Here is an 18,770-nt window from a genome sequence, read left to right as displayed (position 1 = left end):
ATGTTTATTTACTCTGTCATTATCTCGAAAATATTCGTAATTAATTCTGTTTCTTGAGTCTCTGTTTTGTTGAAGTATAATAATGAGTAAAAGTAAAGTTATTAGAAATCCTCTGAAGGCTTTTAAGAAAAGGAGAAATGTTGGAAAGCCAAAGGTATTTAGAAATATGGGAATGAAGATAGGTTCTAACATGGTACGAGAGATGCTTGCTTTAGACAAGGAACGCCTTCGGGCTGCAGACATGGCTGTAAAGAGTCTAGAAATACAAGCAAGAGTAAGCAGGAGGAGGAAGAAGAGGAAGCTGGAGGAGGAGTTTGCAGAGGATGAAGATAATCCATCCTATGGACCTGGAATGCACTAAAAAGTTAATCCAATCTTTGTCGCTCGATTCTCAAAACTTTTATTTTCTCATACTAATTACATGTTTTCTAAGGATCTTCCAAACATATTTGTTTCAAACTTTCAGTAAATGTTACACAGTACCTTCTGCATAATTTAACACAGCCTTTTTCCAAAAAACTGTATATTTTTGAATATATAAACAAAAAATTGCAAAAAAAGTTGTGAATTTTCATTACAATTGCAAAAAATCATCTTTAATAACTGAACTAAAATTTTGTAAAATCCCTGTGTTAAGTTGTAGCCCATATTCCAATAAATAATCTGTAAAAAGTTCAACTTCCTACCTCAAATACTTTGTGAGGAAAGATGTAATTTATAAGCGTTATTTTAACATTGCAAGTATAGGGCATTCCGGAGCCCCTTAAACAGCTGCTCCGCTTGCATCAAAACGTATTTGTTACCACCAAATATATTTTTACAGAATTGCTGTTTGATGAAAAACAAATCGATGCTGCTGTAGATACTTCGATAATGCAATATAATTTTTTCTCCGTTGATCTTTTCCTACCACATCAAAGATAGAAGTATGATAGTGCACGTCGCGTTTGCGCTTTCTCCTACATACGTTCCGCAGCTGCCATCTACGGATCTATTATTTCTCATTTTGTGCTTACAATTTAATAACATGTTACTTTTGAACAAAATATTCCTATGCGCATTTAACTGAATATTAGTATGAGAAATGTAAAGCACTGTAATTCTGCTGTCTTTCTCTTTCCCTGTCTTAAAGCATATATTTTACAGCGCTTGAAAGCGTTACTGTTCTACTTGTGTGCGTATTCACACATGTCAAACGTTGAAACTACCTGTCACATTAAAACTGTGTGCCGTACTGTGACTCGAACCTTGGGCTTTTTCTCGAGGGTGTACTCTACGGGCTGAGCTATCCAAGCACGACTCACAAATCCGCCCTCACACCCTTGCTTTGTCAGCACCTCAGCCCCTACCTTTCATACTTCGCAGAAGTTCTTCTACGTACTTTGGTGAACACACACTCCTGCAAGAGAGGCTATTGTGGATATGTGGAACACACTTCTACCCTACCAAGAAGTTTCATCAGTGCACACGCCACCTAGTGAAAATACATTTGGGATGCTAATCGTTTGTAATATTTACGTCAAGTATTAGTACAACACGCACGCCATATTGAATCCGTTGTTGAAGGCGTTAGTTTCAGGCTATCAGAAGCTCGTTGTGTTTATTCTAGTACTATAGAATAAGGATTTTTCGTCATAATATTTTTAAATAATTTTCTGCGATGTTGCTACATTTCGAAGATCATTTCACAAAAAATTTCCTTATTCACGGTAATTATGAGGTCTAAAATGGTTTAGTTGCATACCCGTTTAGTTATATGCCCCGTTTGTGAACGTAGGACTTAGTCCATACTGATGTAAAACTGGTCGAGCGGTTCTAGTCTCTTCAGTCTGGAACCGCGCGACCGCTATGGTCGCAGGCTCGAATTCTGCGTCTGGCATGTATGTGTGTGATTTCCATAGGTTAGTTAGGTTTAGGTAGTTCTAAGTTCTAGGGGACTGATGACCTCAGGTGTTATGTCCCATAGTGCTCAGAACCATTTGAACTGATGTAAAACACTATAATTCGTCTTTTACATACAGTAGACATATTTAGACAAAGTTTACCTCACCGTCGGCGGGATTTTATTTCTGAAAATATGAAAGAATTTAATACGAGAAAGATATCCAGTAGGCTGTTTCCTTTTAGTAACCACAAAAATTCCTTAAATCGGCAACCTGCACAAAAAAGGAAATAAAATAAAGCATTGCGCAACTCACGAGGCTAAAATGAGATTTACGTTACACGAGGTGCTGATTTTTAAGAGAGCACATCCCGAAAAGCGCATGAAGACGCGTCATCTAATTTGAGGGGATGTTAGGATGAACGAAGCGAACTTGGGAAAATTTATTTTGAGATTTTTATTAAGCATGTTGAAAATTCGTGTTAATTGTACGGAGGTTCAGCTTCCCGGAATGCCGAATGCTCGATTCACTGGGAGATATCAGAGACGAGGAATAACCTCTTATATCTGAAGTACCTGGCCTTGTAGCATAGAACTTATGCCAGAACCCTGTGGTCTGCAACGTCCGCCATGTGCTTAGGCAAAAATTTTCGATCGGTCGGTAGGTGTTTTAGGGTTATTTAAATGGTTTCTTGTTATAAACATTCTGTCATGGACTGTAAACATCTTTCTCTGTGGCTGCAAGACTGGTCTGATGAAATGTTGTTTCTCAAAATGTAGAAAAAAGAATCAACGCCTAAATTTCTTCGCCGAGAGACGGACAGTAAGTGGCTGTTGCGGTCGGCTTCTGGAAGCGAAGCTTCTGGGTAGAAACTGCTGACGCAAACAGCTGCTGACTCAGAGAACGCGGGTGGCCCAGTGCTAGTATCACTGTAATGTTTCGGCCCTAACGTCTTCCTTACGGTTTCATAATGCAAGTCTTTACCGGAGGTTCTCGAATGCCGCGAAAGGAAAATAAGAGTGCGCAGAGGATTTATTATGGTCATTGCCGAGTGTTGAGCACGCGTGGAGAGAGAGAGAGAGAGAGAGAGAGAGAGAGAGAGAGAGAGAGAGAGAGAACGCTACTACACGCAATTCACTTAATGTCCGCATCCTCCAAAAAAATCTGTAGGTGTCTACCCTGGTGGTCCAGACATGAAGGTTGTCTTTGAAGCCATCTGATACGCTCTTGCGTGAACTTAATATAGTATGTTTTCCTGTCTTAACCGTATAATAAACGGTAATGACGAAAAACAAACTATGTATACGCTGTAGTAATTCTAGAACTGCTTAGAAAAACTATACTTTAAGAAATATTGTCGGACTAGAAGATATGAAATGTCTCGTACCAAAGAATCTCAATACTGCATTTGTTGTTGTTGTTGTTGTGGTCTTCAGTCCTGAGACTGGTTTGATGCAGCTCTCCATGCTACTCTATCCTGTGCAAGCTTCTTCATCTCCCAGTACCTACTGCTACCTACATCCTTCTGAATCTGCTTAGTGTATTGATCTCTTGGTCTCCCTCTACGATTTTTACCCTCCACGCTGCCCTCCAATGCTAAATTTGTGATCCCTTGATGCCTCAAAACATGTCCTACCAACCGATCCCTTCTTCTAGTCAAGTTGTGGCACAAACTTCTCTTCTCCCCAATCCTATTCAATACCTCCTCATTAGTTACGTGATCTACCAACCTTATCTTCAGCATTCTTCTGTAGCACCACATTTCGAAAGTTTCTATTCTCTTCTTGTCCAAACTGGTTATCGTCCATGTTTCACATCCATACATGGCTACACTGCATACAAATACTTTCAGAAACGACTTCCCGACACTTAAATCTATACTCGATGTTAACAAATTTCTCTTCTTGAGAAACGCTTTCCTTGCCATTGCCAGTCTACATTTTATATCCTCTCTACTTCGACCATCATCAGTTATTTTACTCCCCCAATAGCAAAACTCCTTTACTACTTTAATTGTCTCATTTCCTAATCTAATCCCCTCAGCATCAACCGATTTAATTTGACTACATTCCATTATCCTCGTTTTGCTTTTGTTGATGTTCATCTTATATCCTCCTTTCAAGACACTGTCCATTCCGTTCAACTGCTCTTCCAAGTCCTTTGCTGTCTCTGACAGAATTACAATGTCATCGGCGAACCTCAAAGTTTTTACTTCTTCTCCATGAATTTTAATACCTACTCCGAATTTTTCTTTTGTTTCCTTTACTGCTTGCTCAATATACAGACTGAATAACATCGGGGAGAGGCTACAACCCTGTCTCACTCCTTTCCCAACCACTGCTTCCCTTTCATGCCCCTCGACTCTTATAACTGCCATCTAGTTTCTGTACAAATTGTAAATAGCCTTTCGCTCCCTGTATTTTACCCCTGCCACCTTCAGAATTTGAAAGAGAGTATTCCAGTTAACGTTGTCAAAAGCTTTCTCTAAGTCTACAAATGCTAGAAACGTAGGTTTGCCTTTTCTTAATCTTTCTTCGAAGATAAGTCGTAAGGTTAGTATTGCCTCACATGTTCCAACATTTCTACGGAATCCAAACTGATCTTCCCCGAGGTCCGCTTCTACCAGTTTTTCCATTCGTCTGTAAAGAATTCGCGTTAGTATTTTGCAGCTGTGGCTTATTAAACTGATAGTTCGGTAATTTTCACATCTGTCAACACCTGCTTTCTTTGGGATTGGAATTATTATATTCTTCTTGAAGTCTGTGGGTATTTCGCCTGTCTCATACATCTTGCTCACCAGATGGTAGAGTTTTGTCATGACTGGCTCTCCCGAGACCATCAGTAGTTCTAATGGAATGTTGTCTACTCCCGGGGCCTTGTTTCGACTCAGGTATTTCAGTGCTCTGTCAAACTCTTCACGCAGTATCTTCTCTCCCATTTCATCTTCATTTACATCCTCTTCCGTTTCCATAATATTGTCCTCAAGCACATCGCCCCTGTGTAAACCCTCTATATACTCCTTCCACCTTTCTGCCTTCCCTTCTTTGCTTAGAACTGGGTTGCCATCTGAGCTCTTGATATTCATACGAGTGGTTCTCTTCTCTCCAAAGGTCTCTTTAATTTTCCTGTAGGCAGTATCTATCTTACCCCTAGTGAGACAAGCCTCTACATCCTTAAATTTGTCCTCTAGCCATGCCTGCTTAGCCATTTTGCACTTCCTGTCGATCTCATTTTTGAGACGTTTGTATTCCTTTTTGCCTGCTTCATTTACTGCATTTTTATATTTTCTCCTTTCATCAATTAAATGCTGCATTTACTAATATTTAAATCTACACTTATATCTATTCTCTGCAGAAAGTGCATAGGAAAGGGTATTTCAGATTTTACCACATGCTAGGTTTCTTCCCGGTCCATTCACGTATGAAGCGAGCGAAGAACGGTTGCCTAAATGCCTCTGTGGGCTCTGTACTTAATCTTGTCTTGGCGGTTCCTGCGACAGAGACAGACGGGGGATTACAGTCCGTTACCAGATTTCTCACTTAATACTGTATGTTGATACTCTGTTAACAGACTTCCGCGTGGTAGTTGACGCCTACCTTCAAGCGCCTGGCAGTCAGCTCTTCCGTAACAATCTACACGATTGGTTGGTCGATTTGGGGAAGGAGACCAGACACCAAGGTCACCGGTTCCATCAGAATTAGGGAAGTAAGGGGATGGAAGTCGGCCGTGGTGTTTCGAAGGAACCATGCCGGCAGTTACCTTAAGCGATTTAGGGAAATCGCGGATAACCTAGCTCAGGTGGTCGCATGTGAGATTGAACCATTGCTCTTCCGAATGCGAGTCCAGCGTGCTAACCACTTCGCCACCTCGCTCGGTGCATCTACATCTGTATGATTACTGTGCCATTCGCAATCAAATGCGTGGCGGAAGGTTCATAGAACTACCTTCAACCTATTTCTCTACCGTTCCACTCTCGAACAGCGCCCAGGAGAAACGAACACTTCAATTTTCCCGTACGAACTCTGATTTCTCTTATTTTATCATGACCATTCGTCTCTCTGAAGGCGGGTGCCGACAACATATTTTCACGTTTTTACGAGAAATTTGCTGATTGAAATTTCATGAGAAGAACCTGCCGCAACGAAAAATGCCTTTGTTTTAATAATTGCCACCCCAATTCGCGTATCATATCGGTGGCACACTCTCCCCTATATCGTGACAATACAAAACGAGCTGCCCTTCTTTGTACTTTTTCGATGTCATCCGTCAATCCTGTGTGATGCGGATCCCACGCCACACAGCAGTACTCCAGAAGAGGGCGGACAAGCGTAGTGTAAGTACTCTCTTTAATACACCTGTTACATTTTGTAAGTGTTCTGCCAATAAATTGCAGTCTTTGGTTTGCTTTCCCCACAGCATTCCCTATGTGATCATGCCAATTTAAATTATTCGTATAGGTTTGTTTATAATTAAATAAATCTTCTGCTACCAGTCACTGGTGACCAGTGACTGGTAGCAGAACATTTATTTAATTATAAACAAACCTATTGTATCTACAGTCGCAGGCTTTCACAAACCATTTATAATGGATCAAATCAAATTAAATTATTCGTAACTGTAATCCCTAAGTATTTAGTTGAATTGACAGTCTTTAGATTTGTGTCTTATCCTTTAGCCGAAATTTAGCGGATTCCTTTTAGTGCTCATGTGGATGACTTCACATTTATCATTATTTAGGGTCAACTGCCACTTTTCGTACTATAGAGATATCTTGTCTTAATCGTCATGTAATTTATTTTGAGCATCTGATTACCGTATAAGACAGTAATTGACAGCATCATCTGCTCAGATTGTCTTTTAAATCGTTTATGTGAATCAGGAACAGCAAAGTGGAAAATCAGATATCACTTCTGTTTTACTCGATGATTTTTCCACCGATTATTACGTACTATGGCCTTTCTAACAGGAAATCACGAACCCTGTCGCACAACCGAAGATATTTCATTTTTATGCAGTTTTATTAGAAGTCGCTTATGAGCAACGATGTCAAAAGCCTCCTGGAAATCTAAAAATACGGAGTCATTTTGACATCCCCTGTCGATAGCACTCATTCCTTCGTGATGGTAAAAAGCTAGTTGTGATTCACGAAAACGATATTTTCTGAATCTGTGTTACCTGTTTGTCAATAAAATGTTTTCTTCGGGTAACTCGTAATATTCAAACACGGTATAGTTTCCAAAATCCTACTAGAAATCGATGTTAGCAATGTGGGTCAGTAATTCAGCAGATTACTCTTATTTGCTTTCTGGGGCATTGGTGTGGTTTGCGCAACTTTCCAGTGTTCAGGTGTGAATCTTTCTACGAGCGAGCCGTTGTGTGCTACCGTTCGGGCAGCCCTTCTTTGAATAAGTTAGTCTTACTTGGCTTGCGTTCCAAACACTTGCAAAATATTTTAGAACACGTCTTAAGAGAGATTAATACATAATCTGCTTCGTAATCTCCTTTTTTCCTGTATGATATCGATGAACGGATGGCTACCACAAGGTTTACCTAAGATTCAGCCGATTTGATAAATCCATTTTCATATCCCTAAAAATTGTTATACCAATGTATTTGTGTAAATTGACAGATTCCAACTGGAATTCATTGATACCGCTGTCATACGATACTGTGCCTTTGCGTTTTGTGTGTGCCTAATTATACAATTCTGATCATTTAAAAAAGGTTGCCAATATATGCAGCACTTCTAAACCTTTTCAAGGTCAGAATGGATGTTTTCAGACTGCATTTCATTAAAAATAACCACATCACGTGCAAAAGTCTGAATGTCGTTAATATTGCGTCCCGATTATTAAAATAGAGCGTGAGGAGCATAGCTCACCATGTAACCAATAACGGTTTGTGTCTTGTCCAGTTCTATATTCGAAGTATAGACGACATTATCTGTCTTACGTGCTATTAAAGCAAACCATCTGTTACAATATTCTTATTTAAAAGTTACGTTTATGAACAGACGTCAGTAACGCCAGGGATAAGATTTATATGTCACTGCTGGGGAGACAGCAAGAATCCATAGCTTCTGCACAACTTTTCCTCATGAAATGTTACATCTACCACACAGTTACCACTTAACATCTATGGTCATCAGTCCCCTAGAACTTAGAACTACTTAAACCTAACTAACCTAAAGACATCACACAACACCCAGTCATCACGAGGCAGAGGAAATCCCTGACCCCACCGGGAATCGAACCCGGGAACCCGGGCGCGGGAAGCGAGGACGCTACCGCACGACCACGAGCTGCGGACAAATGGCGTACTATTACATCTTTAATTATCATTATTTCTCGATCTCCATTCTTCTAAGTCAGGCTTTTCCGTTCCATTCCACATAATGCGTCTTCATGGATCCTCTGTTTATCTATTGTGAATCTTCTAGATATGAATTTTCTAGATACACTCAGATACACTGAAAATAATGGAGCAATAAGGAAGCATCGGACATCGGATGGAAACTGAATTTATAAGACATAACGATGCAGAAGAGAGATTCACTTGACTCAGACTCAAGACATGTAAAGAAACACAGTGAGTACAAATATACAAATACAGTGCAACATCAATAACGCGTTGACCACTTTGCTACGATTCATGCCGAAAAACGGTCCGGCATCAAGTTGACTAGACGTCTGATGTCATGAGGCTGACTGGTCCACAAATCTTGACCATCCACATCCAAATCACGTACAGAATAACACGGCGCATCTAGTACTTCAAGTGGCCCCACACATTCTCTGTACAGGGCAAGTCCGGGGTGCAGGTCGGCCATGCAAGAGTCGAAGCATGACGTAGCTGTATGCGGACGAGCATTATCTTGCTGGAAAAGAGTCCCTGGTAGACATTGTAGTAAAGGTCGCACAAGGGGTTGAAAAAGTCTTCAACATAACACTGATCCCTTAAGGTTTCACATACCACTGGGGACTGGCTATGCCTTCTCTCTCCAGTCCAGACCATCAACCGGGCTGTGTGGCAGTGCGGCGCGCGACGGCGTGGATGGGACTGCTCACCAGGCTGCCGTAACACCCATCCATATGCGATTATCATCCGTCCCCAAAACGAATTGGGATTTATCGCTTAACACTACGTTTTTCCAATCTGTGGCAATGCACGTCGTTCTGGCTTGACGCCACTATGGACGGAGTGGCCGATGACTCGGTATTAACGGCACTACACGACAAGGCGCCTGGATTGCAAATGTGCATCCGTAAGGCTTCTATAAATGGCTTGTGGAACAAGTGACACCCGTACATATGCTCGTATCGTGGAGATAATCACCGTAAAATCCCTGATCGCTTGCTGCATGATCCTTCGATTTTCTCGCCTCGTCTTCCTGGTCGTTCAAAACCCGTTACGTCGCACTTGGGTGTCACCTCGTGTCCACTGCTCCCAATATTAACTTTTTAAAGACCATAATAGATGCCATCCGATTTTAGTTATTTACTTTTTTTTAATCTACTATTACACTTTGATTCATCGACCAACGATATACCGCAAATGGAGAAACAATGGTCTGAGTAAATTATGCGTATTTTTTGGCGTAGAATCCGAATATGCAATAAAAATTGGAGGGTTCCTATTTGAGAATACAAAGTTGACCCCGACCACGGGGGAGGGGTGGTTAAGAGGTGGGCCATTATAGCAGATACATGTATTCTCTAGCTATTTTCAAGTGGAACACAACAAAAATTTCGTACTGCAGCACGTGTCAAAATTTGAAGTAGTCGTTTACGTATGTCACGATCTTATAGTTCATCTCCAATAGATCGTTTTGCTGCTGTCGACGTTGCTTTGCTGTAAAACGTATATTAGCCACTGAGAGGAACAGGGGCCCAAAGTACATCATCGTCGATGTCGGCCATATCAGCTCGACAGATTTCCTGTTATATGGCAGAACTAACCGAAGCGTGCTCCTCTCTTTTCGTCTGTGGTCGCAATTTGGGCTTCCTTGTCTTGTTTGGTATAAATATGAGTAATAATAACTGTCACCTGTAAGCCGTTCGGTGGGCCTAGTCTGAGCGTCACTACAGGGTGCTTGCTAAAAACGATTCAAAAACCAAAATTGCATAAAAAATTTCTTTATTTAAGACGACCGGTTCCAATAGTCATCGCTGTTATATTCAGGTCTGTAACATCTTTTTGTTGTAAAAAATGTTCATTTTACGTTGAACTTCACACACAAGATGTAAAGTGGGTAAAACTCAGCACATTACAAACGTTTGTCATTGGTAAAATATTTAAAAACATACAGCGCCTTGTCCAAAAGGGTATGTACATAATCATATTGCGTATAGATGCCTCTTGCCTAACAATATGTATACGGACATGGCCTTTTGGACAAACTGCTTTATGTTTTTAAATATTTTAGCAATGACAAACGTTTGTAATGTGCTGAGTTTTATCCACTTGATATTTCGTGCGTGAGATTCAGAGTAAAAGGAACATGTTTTACAACAAAATGATGTTAAACACCTGAAGATGCTATCTATGACTGTTGAAACCGGTCGTCTTAAAAGAAGAAATTTTTTATACGATCTTGGCTCTTGAACGGTTTTCGACAATTAAAATAGATTGCCCTTCAGTACTCTGAAAATAAGAAAATTCAATACAAGGTGTTTGTTTTAGCCTGAGACTACAAAACAATCTCGAAAACAACGTATCGTTAGGAAAATAAAGAGTTCTAGGTGAAAAGCCGATTTTGAGATTATTCACGATTCTCACATCTGTTGATCGTATGGTGAGTCGGGTTTATCTGTGTTGTAGGCCCAAATTGTATGTACGAATGTTCACGGAAAGCTGTCTGACTAATTTCTCTGAAAATCACTTAAATGTGGGCTAGACGAAGGTGTGCTTTGGGCAATTACTGTTCTCAGCCCCTAAAATACACTGAAGCGCCAAAGAAACTGGTATAGGCATGCGTGTTCAAATACAAAGATACTAATATGTAAACAGGCAGAATACGGCGCTGCGGTCGGCAATGCCTGTACAAGACAAGTGTCGGGCGGAGCTGTTAGATCGGTTACAGATCCTACAATGGTAGGTTATCAAGCTTTAAGTGAGTTTGAACGTGGTGTTATAGTCGGCTCACGAGCGATGGGACACAGCATCTCAGAGGTAGCAATGACGTGGGGATTTTCCCGTACAACCATTTCACGAGTGTACCGTGAATAGTAGGAATCCGGTAAAACATTAAATCTCCCACACTGCTGAGCCGGAAAAAGATCCTGCAAGAACGGGACCAACGACGACTGAAGAGAATCCAACGTGACAGAAGGACAACGCTTCCGCAAATTGCTGTAGATTTGAATGTTGAGCTATTAACAAGTGTGAGCGTGCGAACCATTCAACGAAACACTATCGATATGGGCTTTCGGAGACGAAGGCTCACCCGTGTACCCTTGATGATAGCAAGACACAAAGCTTTAGTAATTATGAAGGTAGTATCTGTTCCCGACAGAACAGTTACCATTGATGACCATAGAGTTGATGACCGTAGAGCTCCTCATGAATGAAATGATAATTAAATCGACACACTAGCTGCAAACATGGACACATGTTGAAAATGTGTGCCCCGACCGGGACTCGAACCCGAGATCTGCTGCTTACATGGCAGACGCCAGACGCTCTATGCATCCTTTTTTTATCTCATTTTGTTCGTTGAATCTGCTCGGGGCGGACGTCGTAAGACATCCGTTTAAGTTCGTTGTTGGTCGATTAACTCAGTTATTTTTGTTGAAGAGGGCAGCTAACCCTCTGATCGTACACGCTGAGCTACAGTGCCGGCGGTCCATCTGAGCCACTGAGGGCACAGAGGATAGTGCGCCTGCAGGGACTTGTCCCTTGCACGCTCCCCGTGAGACCCACATTACCCACATGTGGGTGTAGATTTAATTATCATTTCAACAAAGCTTTAAGCCTTGCCTCGGCCCATTAAAACACCAAAAGTGGATTGTTGATGACTGGAAACATGTTACCTGGTCGTAAAAATCTTGTTTGAAATTGTATCGAGCGGATGGGCGTGTACGGGTATGGAGACAACCTCATGAATATGTGAAACGTGCATGTCAGGAGGGGACTGTTCAAGCTGGTGGAGGCTCTGTAACGGTGTCGGGCGTGTGCAGTTGAAGTGATATGGGACGCCTCATATGTCTAAATTCGACTTTGACAGGTGACACGTACGTAAGCATCCTTTCTGATCACCTGGATCCATTCATGTCCATTGTGCATTCCGACGAACTTGGGCAAGTCCAGCAGGGGAATGCGTTACCACACACGTCCAGAATTGCTACAGAGTGGCTCCAGGCACACTATTCTTAGTTTAAACACTTCCGCTGCCCTCCAAACGCCCCAGACGTGAAAACCGAGCGAGGTGGCGCAGTGGTTAAACACTGGACTCACATTCGGGAGGACGACGGTTCAATCCCGCGTTCGGCCATCCTGATTTGGGTTTTCCGTGATTTCCCTAAATCGCTCCAGGCAAATGCCGGGATGGTTCCTTTGAAAGGGCACGGCCGACTTCCTTCCCCGTCCTTCCCCAATCCGATGAGACCGATGACCTCGCTGTCTGGTCTAATCTCCCAGACAACCCAACCCAGACGTGAACATTATTGAACGTATCTCGGATGCCTTGCAACATGCTACTCAGAAGAGAACTCCACCCCCTCATATTCTTACGGATTTGTGGACAGCCCTGTAGGATTCATGGTGTCAATGACCTTCAGACTTTAGTCGAGTGCACTTTTGCGTGCTTGCGGGGCCCTAGACCATATTAGGCAAGTGTATCAGTTTCTTTGGCTCTTCAGTGTATTTTGCAGTTAAGTTACCAGGCCTACATTCCTTGTTAAACCTAATACACTCACCTGTCTTAAGCAGTTCAGTTTTCATGGGCTGACGACATCGTGTTAAAACAGAGATCGCCACTACAAGAATAGGCAAAGGCGAGTCACAGTGTTTGAAAAGAATGTGGAACATTAATCAGTGTGTACTCACCGGTGTGCGGCATGTCGGCTGGGAGGGGCGAGGCGCAGCGGTGGCGTCTGGGTGCTGCCTGTCCGCTGCTCGCTGTCCGCTGTCCGCCGGCTCCGGCACCTGCCAACAGCGGCGCCAGATTTGCATCACAAAGCGGGCTGAGCAGTCGCGTCCTTACTGCCGGCGGCCACGCGCCCGGCTGCGTTGGACCCACCACCGGCCTCCCCACTGCACGCCGCACACGCACCCCTACTACCGCGCGGCACGCCAGGACAAACGAGAGTGCGCAAAGCGCACCTCCCTCAACTACCAGCACGGCTTAGCGACGGGTAATGCCATACTTCCCCATCGAGACTGTAAACTTTCGACACTTACTTTATTTTATTCGATACATCTACATCTACATGGATACTCTGCAAATCACATTTAAGTGTCTGGCAGAGGGTTCATCGAACCACCTTCACAATTCTCTATTATTCGTATCTTGTATAAAGCGCGGAAAGAATGAACACCTATATCTTTCCATACGAGCTCTGATTTCCCTTATTTAATCTTGGTGATCGTTCCTCCCTATGTAGGTCGGTGTCAACAAAATATTTGCGTATTCGGAGGAGAAAGTTGGTGATTTGAATTTCGTGAGAAGATTCCGTCGCAACGAAAAACGCCTTTCTTTTAATGATTGCCAGCCCAAATCCTGTATTATTTCTGTGAAACTCTCTTCCATATTTCGCGATAATACAAAACGTGCTTCCTTTCTTTGAACTTTTTCGATGAACTCCGTCAGTCCTACCTGGTAGGGATCGCAACCCGCGCAGCAGTATTCTAAAAGTGGACGGACAAGCGTAATGTAGGCAGGCTCCTTAGTAGATCTGTTACATTTTCTAAGTGTCCTGCCAATAAAACGCAGCCTTTGGTTGGCCTTCCCCACAACATTTTCTATGTGTTCTTTCCAATTTAAGTTGTTCGTAACTGTAATGCCTAGGTATTTAGTTGAATTTACGGCTTTTAGATTAGACTGAAGTTTAACGAGTTCCTTTTAGTAGTCATGTGGATGACGTCACACTTCTCGTTATTTACGGTCTGCACTTTTCGCAACATTCCGATATTTTTTCTAAATCCTTTTTTAGTTTGTTTTGATCTTCCGATGAATTTATTAGTCGATAAAGGACAGCGTCATCTGCAAACAACCGAAGACGGCTGCTCAGATTGTCTCCCAAATCGTTTATATAGATAAGGAACAGCAAACAGCCTATAACACTACCTTGGGGAACGCCTGAAACCACTTCTGTTTTACTCGTTGACTTTCCGTCAGTTACTACGAACTGTGACCTCTCTGACAGGAAATCCCAAATCCAGTCACATAACTGAGACGATATTCCATAAGCACGCAATTTTACTACGAGCCGCTTGTGTGGTACAGTGTCAAAAGTCTTCTGGAAATCCAGGAATACGGAATCGATCTGAAATCCCTTGTCAATAGCACTCAGCACTTCTTGTGAATAAAGAGCTAGTTTTGTTTAACAGGAACGATGTTTTCTAAACTCATGTTGACTGTGTGTCAATAGACCGTTTTCTTCGAGGTAATCCACAATGTTCGAACACAATATATGTTCTAAAATCCTGCTGCATATCGACGTTAACGATATGCGCCTGTAATTTAGTGGATTACTCCTACTACCTTTCTTGAATATTGGTGCGACCTGTGCAACTTTCCAGTCTTTGTGTACGGATCTTTCGTCGAGCGAACTGTTGTATATGATTGTTAAGTATGGAGCTAATGCATCAGCATACTCCGAAAGGAATCTAATTGGTATACAGTCTGGACCAGAAGACTTGCTTTTATTGCCGTCCGCTTCACGTCTGCTGTGCAGCGAGCTACCTTAATTTAAGTATTAACTGTATTTTTCTTACTTGTCACTTCTTCTTCCGTGTGTTTTTGCTTTTAGGAAGCTTTAATTGTCGAGTGCTAGTAATAGTGTTCCATAGATTTCGTGTTTGTTTTGAATACAGTCAGAGAGAGGCCCTTTAGTCAACCATAGTGCCAGTAGTGCTAGTGTTTGTTTTCAATACAGTCCAGAGACAGTTAGTGCTATTTTCATTGTTTTCTACAAGAAGTGGCTAGCAACCACAGTTTAGTCAGTTTAGTCAGCCGCCTTTAGTGAATTAGCAGTCCAGTTAAAAGTTGATTAACTCTCTACAGTAAATTGATTTCTTAGGATGGATAGGATGTGTGACTGCTGTGTACGGACGCAGGAGGAGCTGGCCACTGTTCGCGAACAGCTGAACGTCTTGATGGCCGCGGTCGGCCGTCTTCAGGCTGCTGCCTCGGAGTGTAGCGGCATTGGGGAGTCTGGTGCGTCGCAAGGTACAACCCAGGTGTTACATGCTTCACCCACTGTCCCTGCTGTCGAGACATTTTCGCGGGTACCGGGCGCGGTTGGGCCACCCTCTCCCCAAGGGGAGTGGCGGGTTCAGCGGCGTTCGCGGCGCACGAGGCGGAGGGTAAATGTGGAGGCTGGCCGTGTGGCATCGCCCGCTCTGCCTGTGAGTGGACATGTGGCCGCTCCTTCAGCAAGGTCCGAGCAGGCACACGGGGGAGGAGTTTATTAGTTATTGGGAGTTCCAACGTTAGACGGGTGATGGAGCCCCTTAGGGAAATAGCGGAAAGGTCGGGGAAGAAGGCCAGTGTTCACTCTGTCTGCTTGCCGGGGGGTCTCATCCGAGATGTGGAGAAGGCCCTGCTGGCGGCGATAGAGAGCACTGGGTGCACCCGACTGCAAATTGTTGCTCATGTCGGCACCAATGACTCCTGCCGTCCGGGTTCAGAGGTCATCCTCAGTTCGTACAGGTGGTTGGCGGAATTGGTGAAGGCGGAAAGCCTCGCTCGCGGGGTGGAATCAGAGCTATCTGTAGTATCGTTCCCAGAACCGATCGCGGTCCTCTGGTTTGGAGCCGAGTGGAAGGCTTAAACCAGAGGCTCAGACGATTCTACGGAGATCTGGGGTCCAAATTTCTCGACCTCCGCTATCAAGTGGAGAAATGTAGGGTCCCTCTGAATAGGTCAGGCGTGCACTACACGCCGGAAGCGGCTACAAGGGTAGTGGAGTACGTGTGGAGTGCACATGTGGGTTTTTTTAGGTTAGAGAATTCCCTCCCTAGGCCCGACAAGACGCCTCCTGAGACGCAGCAAGGTAGGAGTAAGCAAAATGCAACAGGGAATAACAATATTAATGTGCTAATAGTAAACTGCAGGAGCGTCTATAGAAAGGTCCCAGAACTGCTCTCATTAATAAACGGTCACAACGCCCATATAGTACTAGGGACAGAAAGTTGGCTGAAACCAGACGTAAACAGATTGGAATGTATACCGCAGAGACAGGCTGGACAGTGAAGGGGGAGGCGTGTTTATAGCGATAAGAAGTGCAATAGTATCGAAGGAAATTGACGGAGATCCGAAATGTGAAATAATTTGGGTGAAGGTCACGGTTAAAGCAGGCCCAGACATGGTAATTGGATGTCTCTATAGGCCCCCTGGCTCAGCAGCTGTTGTGGCTGAGCACCTGAAGGATAATTTGGATAATATTTCGAGTAGACTTCCCCACCATGTTATAGTTCTGGGTGGAGATTTAAATTTGCCAGATATAGACTGGGAGACTCAAACGTTCATAACGGGTGGCAGGGACAAAGAACCCAGTGAAATTTTTTAAGTGCTTTATCTGAAAACTACCTTGAGCAGTTAAACAGAGAACCGACTCGTGGCGATAACATATTAGACGTTCTGGTGACAAACAGACCCGAACTATTTGAAACAGTTAACGCAGAACAGGGAATCAGCGATCATAAAGCGGTTACTGCATCGATGATTTCAGCCGTAAATAGAAATATTAAAAAAGGTAGGAAGATTTTTCTGTTTAGCAAAAGTGACAAAAGGCAGATTACAGAGTACCTGACGGCTCAACACAAAAGTTTTGTCTCAAGTACAGATAGTGTTGAGGATCAGTGGACAAAGTTCAAAACCATCGTACAATATGCGTTAGATGAGTATGTGCCAAGCAAGATCGTAAGAGATGGAAAAGAGCCACCTTGGTACAACAACCGAGTTAAGAAACTGCTGCGGAAGCATATGGAACTTCACAGCAAACATAAACATAGCCAAAGCCTTGCAGACAAACAAAAATTACGCGAAGCGAAATGTAGGGTGAGGAGGGCTATGCGAGAGGCGTTCAATGAATTCGAAAGTAAAGTTCTATGTACTGACTTGGCAGAAAATCCTAAGAAATTTTGGTCTTATGTCAAAGCGGTAGGTGGCTCAAAACAAAATGTCCAGACACCCTGTGACCAAAATGGTACTGAAACAGAGTATGACAGACTAAAGGCCGAAATACTAAATGTCTTTTTCCAAAGCTGTTTCACAGAGGAAGACTGCACTGTAGTTTCTTCTCTAGATTGTCGCACAGATGACAAAATGGTAGATATCGAAATAGACGACAGAGGGATAGAGAAACAATTAAAATCGCTCAAAAGAGGAAAGGTCGCTGGAACTGATGGGATACCAGTTCGATTTTACCTTCTTGCAGCGGTGTACCGTAGGTCTCTAGAAGAGCGTAGCGTTCCAAAGGATTGGAAAAGGGCACAGGTCATCCCCGTTTTCAAGAAGGGACGTCGAACAGATGTGCAGAACTATAGATCTATATCTCTAACGTCGATCAGTTGTAGAATTTTGGAACACGTATTATGTTCGAGTATAATTACTTTTCTGGAGACTAGAAATCTACTCTGCAGGAATCAGCATGGGTTTCGAAAAAGACGATCGTGTGAAACCCAGCTCGCGCTATTCGTCCACGAGACTCAGAGAGCCATAGACACGGGTTCACAGGTAGATGCCGTGTTTCTTGACTTCCGCAAGGCGTTCGATACAGTTCCCCACAGTCGTTTAATGAACAAAGTAAGAGCATATGGACTATCAGACCAATTGTGTGATTGGATTGAAGAGTTCCTAGATAGCAGAACGCAGCATGTCATTCTCAATGGAGAGAAGTCTTCCGAAGTAAGAGTGATTTCAGGTGTGCCGCAGGGGAGTGTCATAGGACCGTTGCTATTCACAATATACATAAATGACCTTGTGGATGACATCGGAAGTTCACTGAGGCTTTTTGCAGATGATGTTGTGGTGTATCGAGAGGTTGTAACAATGGGAAATTGTACTGAAATGCAGGAGGATCTGCAGCGAATAGACGCATGGTGCAGGGAGTGGCAATTGAGTCTCAATGTAGACAAGTGTAATGTGCTGCGAATACATAGAATGATAGTTCCCTTATCATTTAACTACAAAATAGCAGGTCAGCAACTGGAAGCAGTTAATTCGATAAATTATCTGGGAGTACGCATTAGGAGTGATTTAAAATGGAATGATCATATAAAGTTGATCGTCGGTAAAGCGGATGCCAGACTGAGATTCATAGGAAGAATCCTAAGGAAATGCAATCCGAAAACAAAGGAAGTAGGTTACAGTACGCTTGTTCGCCCACTGCTTGAATACTGCTCAACAGTGTGGGATCCGTGCCAGATAGGATTGTTAGAAGAGATAGAGAAGATCCAACGGAGAGCAGCGCGCTTCGTGACAGGATCATTTAATAATCGCGAAAGCGTTACGGAGATGATAGATAAACTCCAGTGGAAGACTCTGCAGGAGAGACGCTCAGTAGCTCGGTACGGGCTTTTGTTAAAGTTTCGAGAACATACCTTCACCGAAGAGTCAAGCAGTATATTGCTCCCTCCTACGTATATCTCGCGAAGAGACCATGAGGATAAAATCAGAGAGATTAGAGCCCACACAGAAGCATACCGACAATCCTTCTTTCC

At 43.1% G+C, this 18,770-nt stretch overlaps 1 protein-coding gene across 1 annotated transcript in view; it reads right to left on the bottom strand.

Annotated features, from left to right (window-relative positions):
• The window catches only part of LOC126263395 (paired box pox-neuro protein-like), a 304,751-nt gene extending 291,796 nt beyond the window's left edge, over positions 1-12,955 (bottom strand). The window contains exon 1 of the mRNA XM_049960490.1: positions 12,930-12,955. Coding sequence (XP_049816447.1) covers positions 12,930-12,942 — 13 coding nt within the window. The 5' untranslated portion in view covers positions 12,943-12,955. The remainder of the gene's footprint in view (positions 1-12,929) is intronic.
• Positions 12,956-18,770: the final 5,815 nt, after the last annotated feature.

Source organism: Schistocerca nitens, chromosome 6, assembly GCF_023898315.1.
Source record: "Schistocerca nitens isolate TAMUIC-IGC-003100 chromosome 6, iqSchNite1.1, whole genome shotgun sequence".
Taxonomy (NCBI): domain Eukaryota; kingdom Metazoa; phylum Arthropoda; class Insecta; order Orthoptera; family Acrididae; genus Schistocerca; species Schistocerca nitens.
This window is presented reverse-complemented; position numbering and strand designations above follow the sequence as displayed.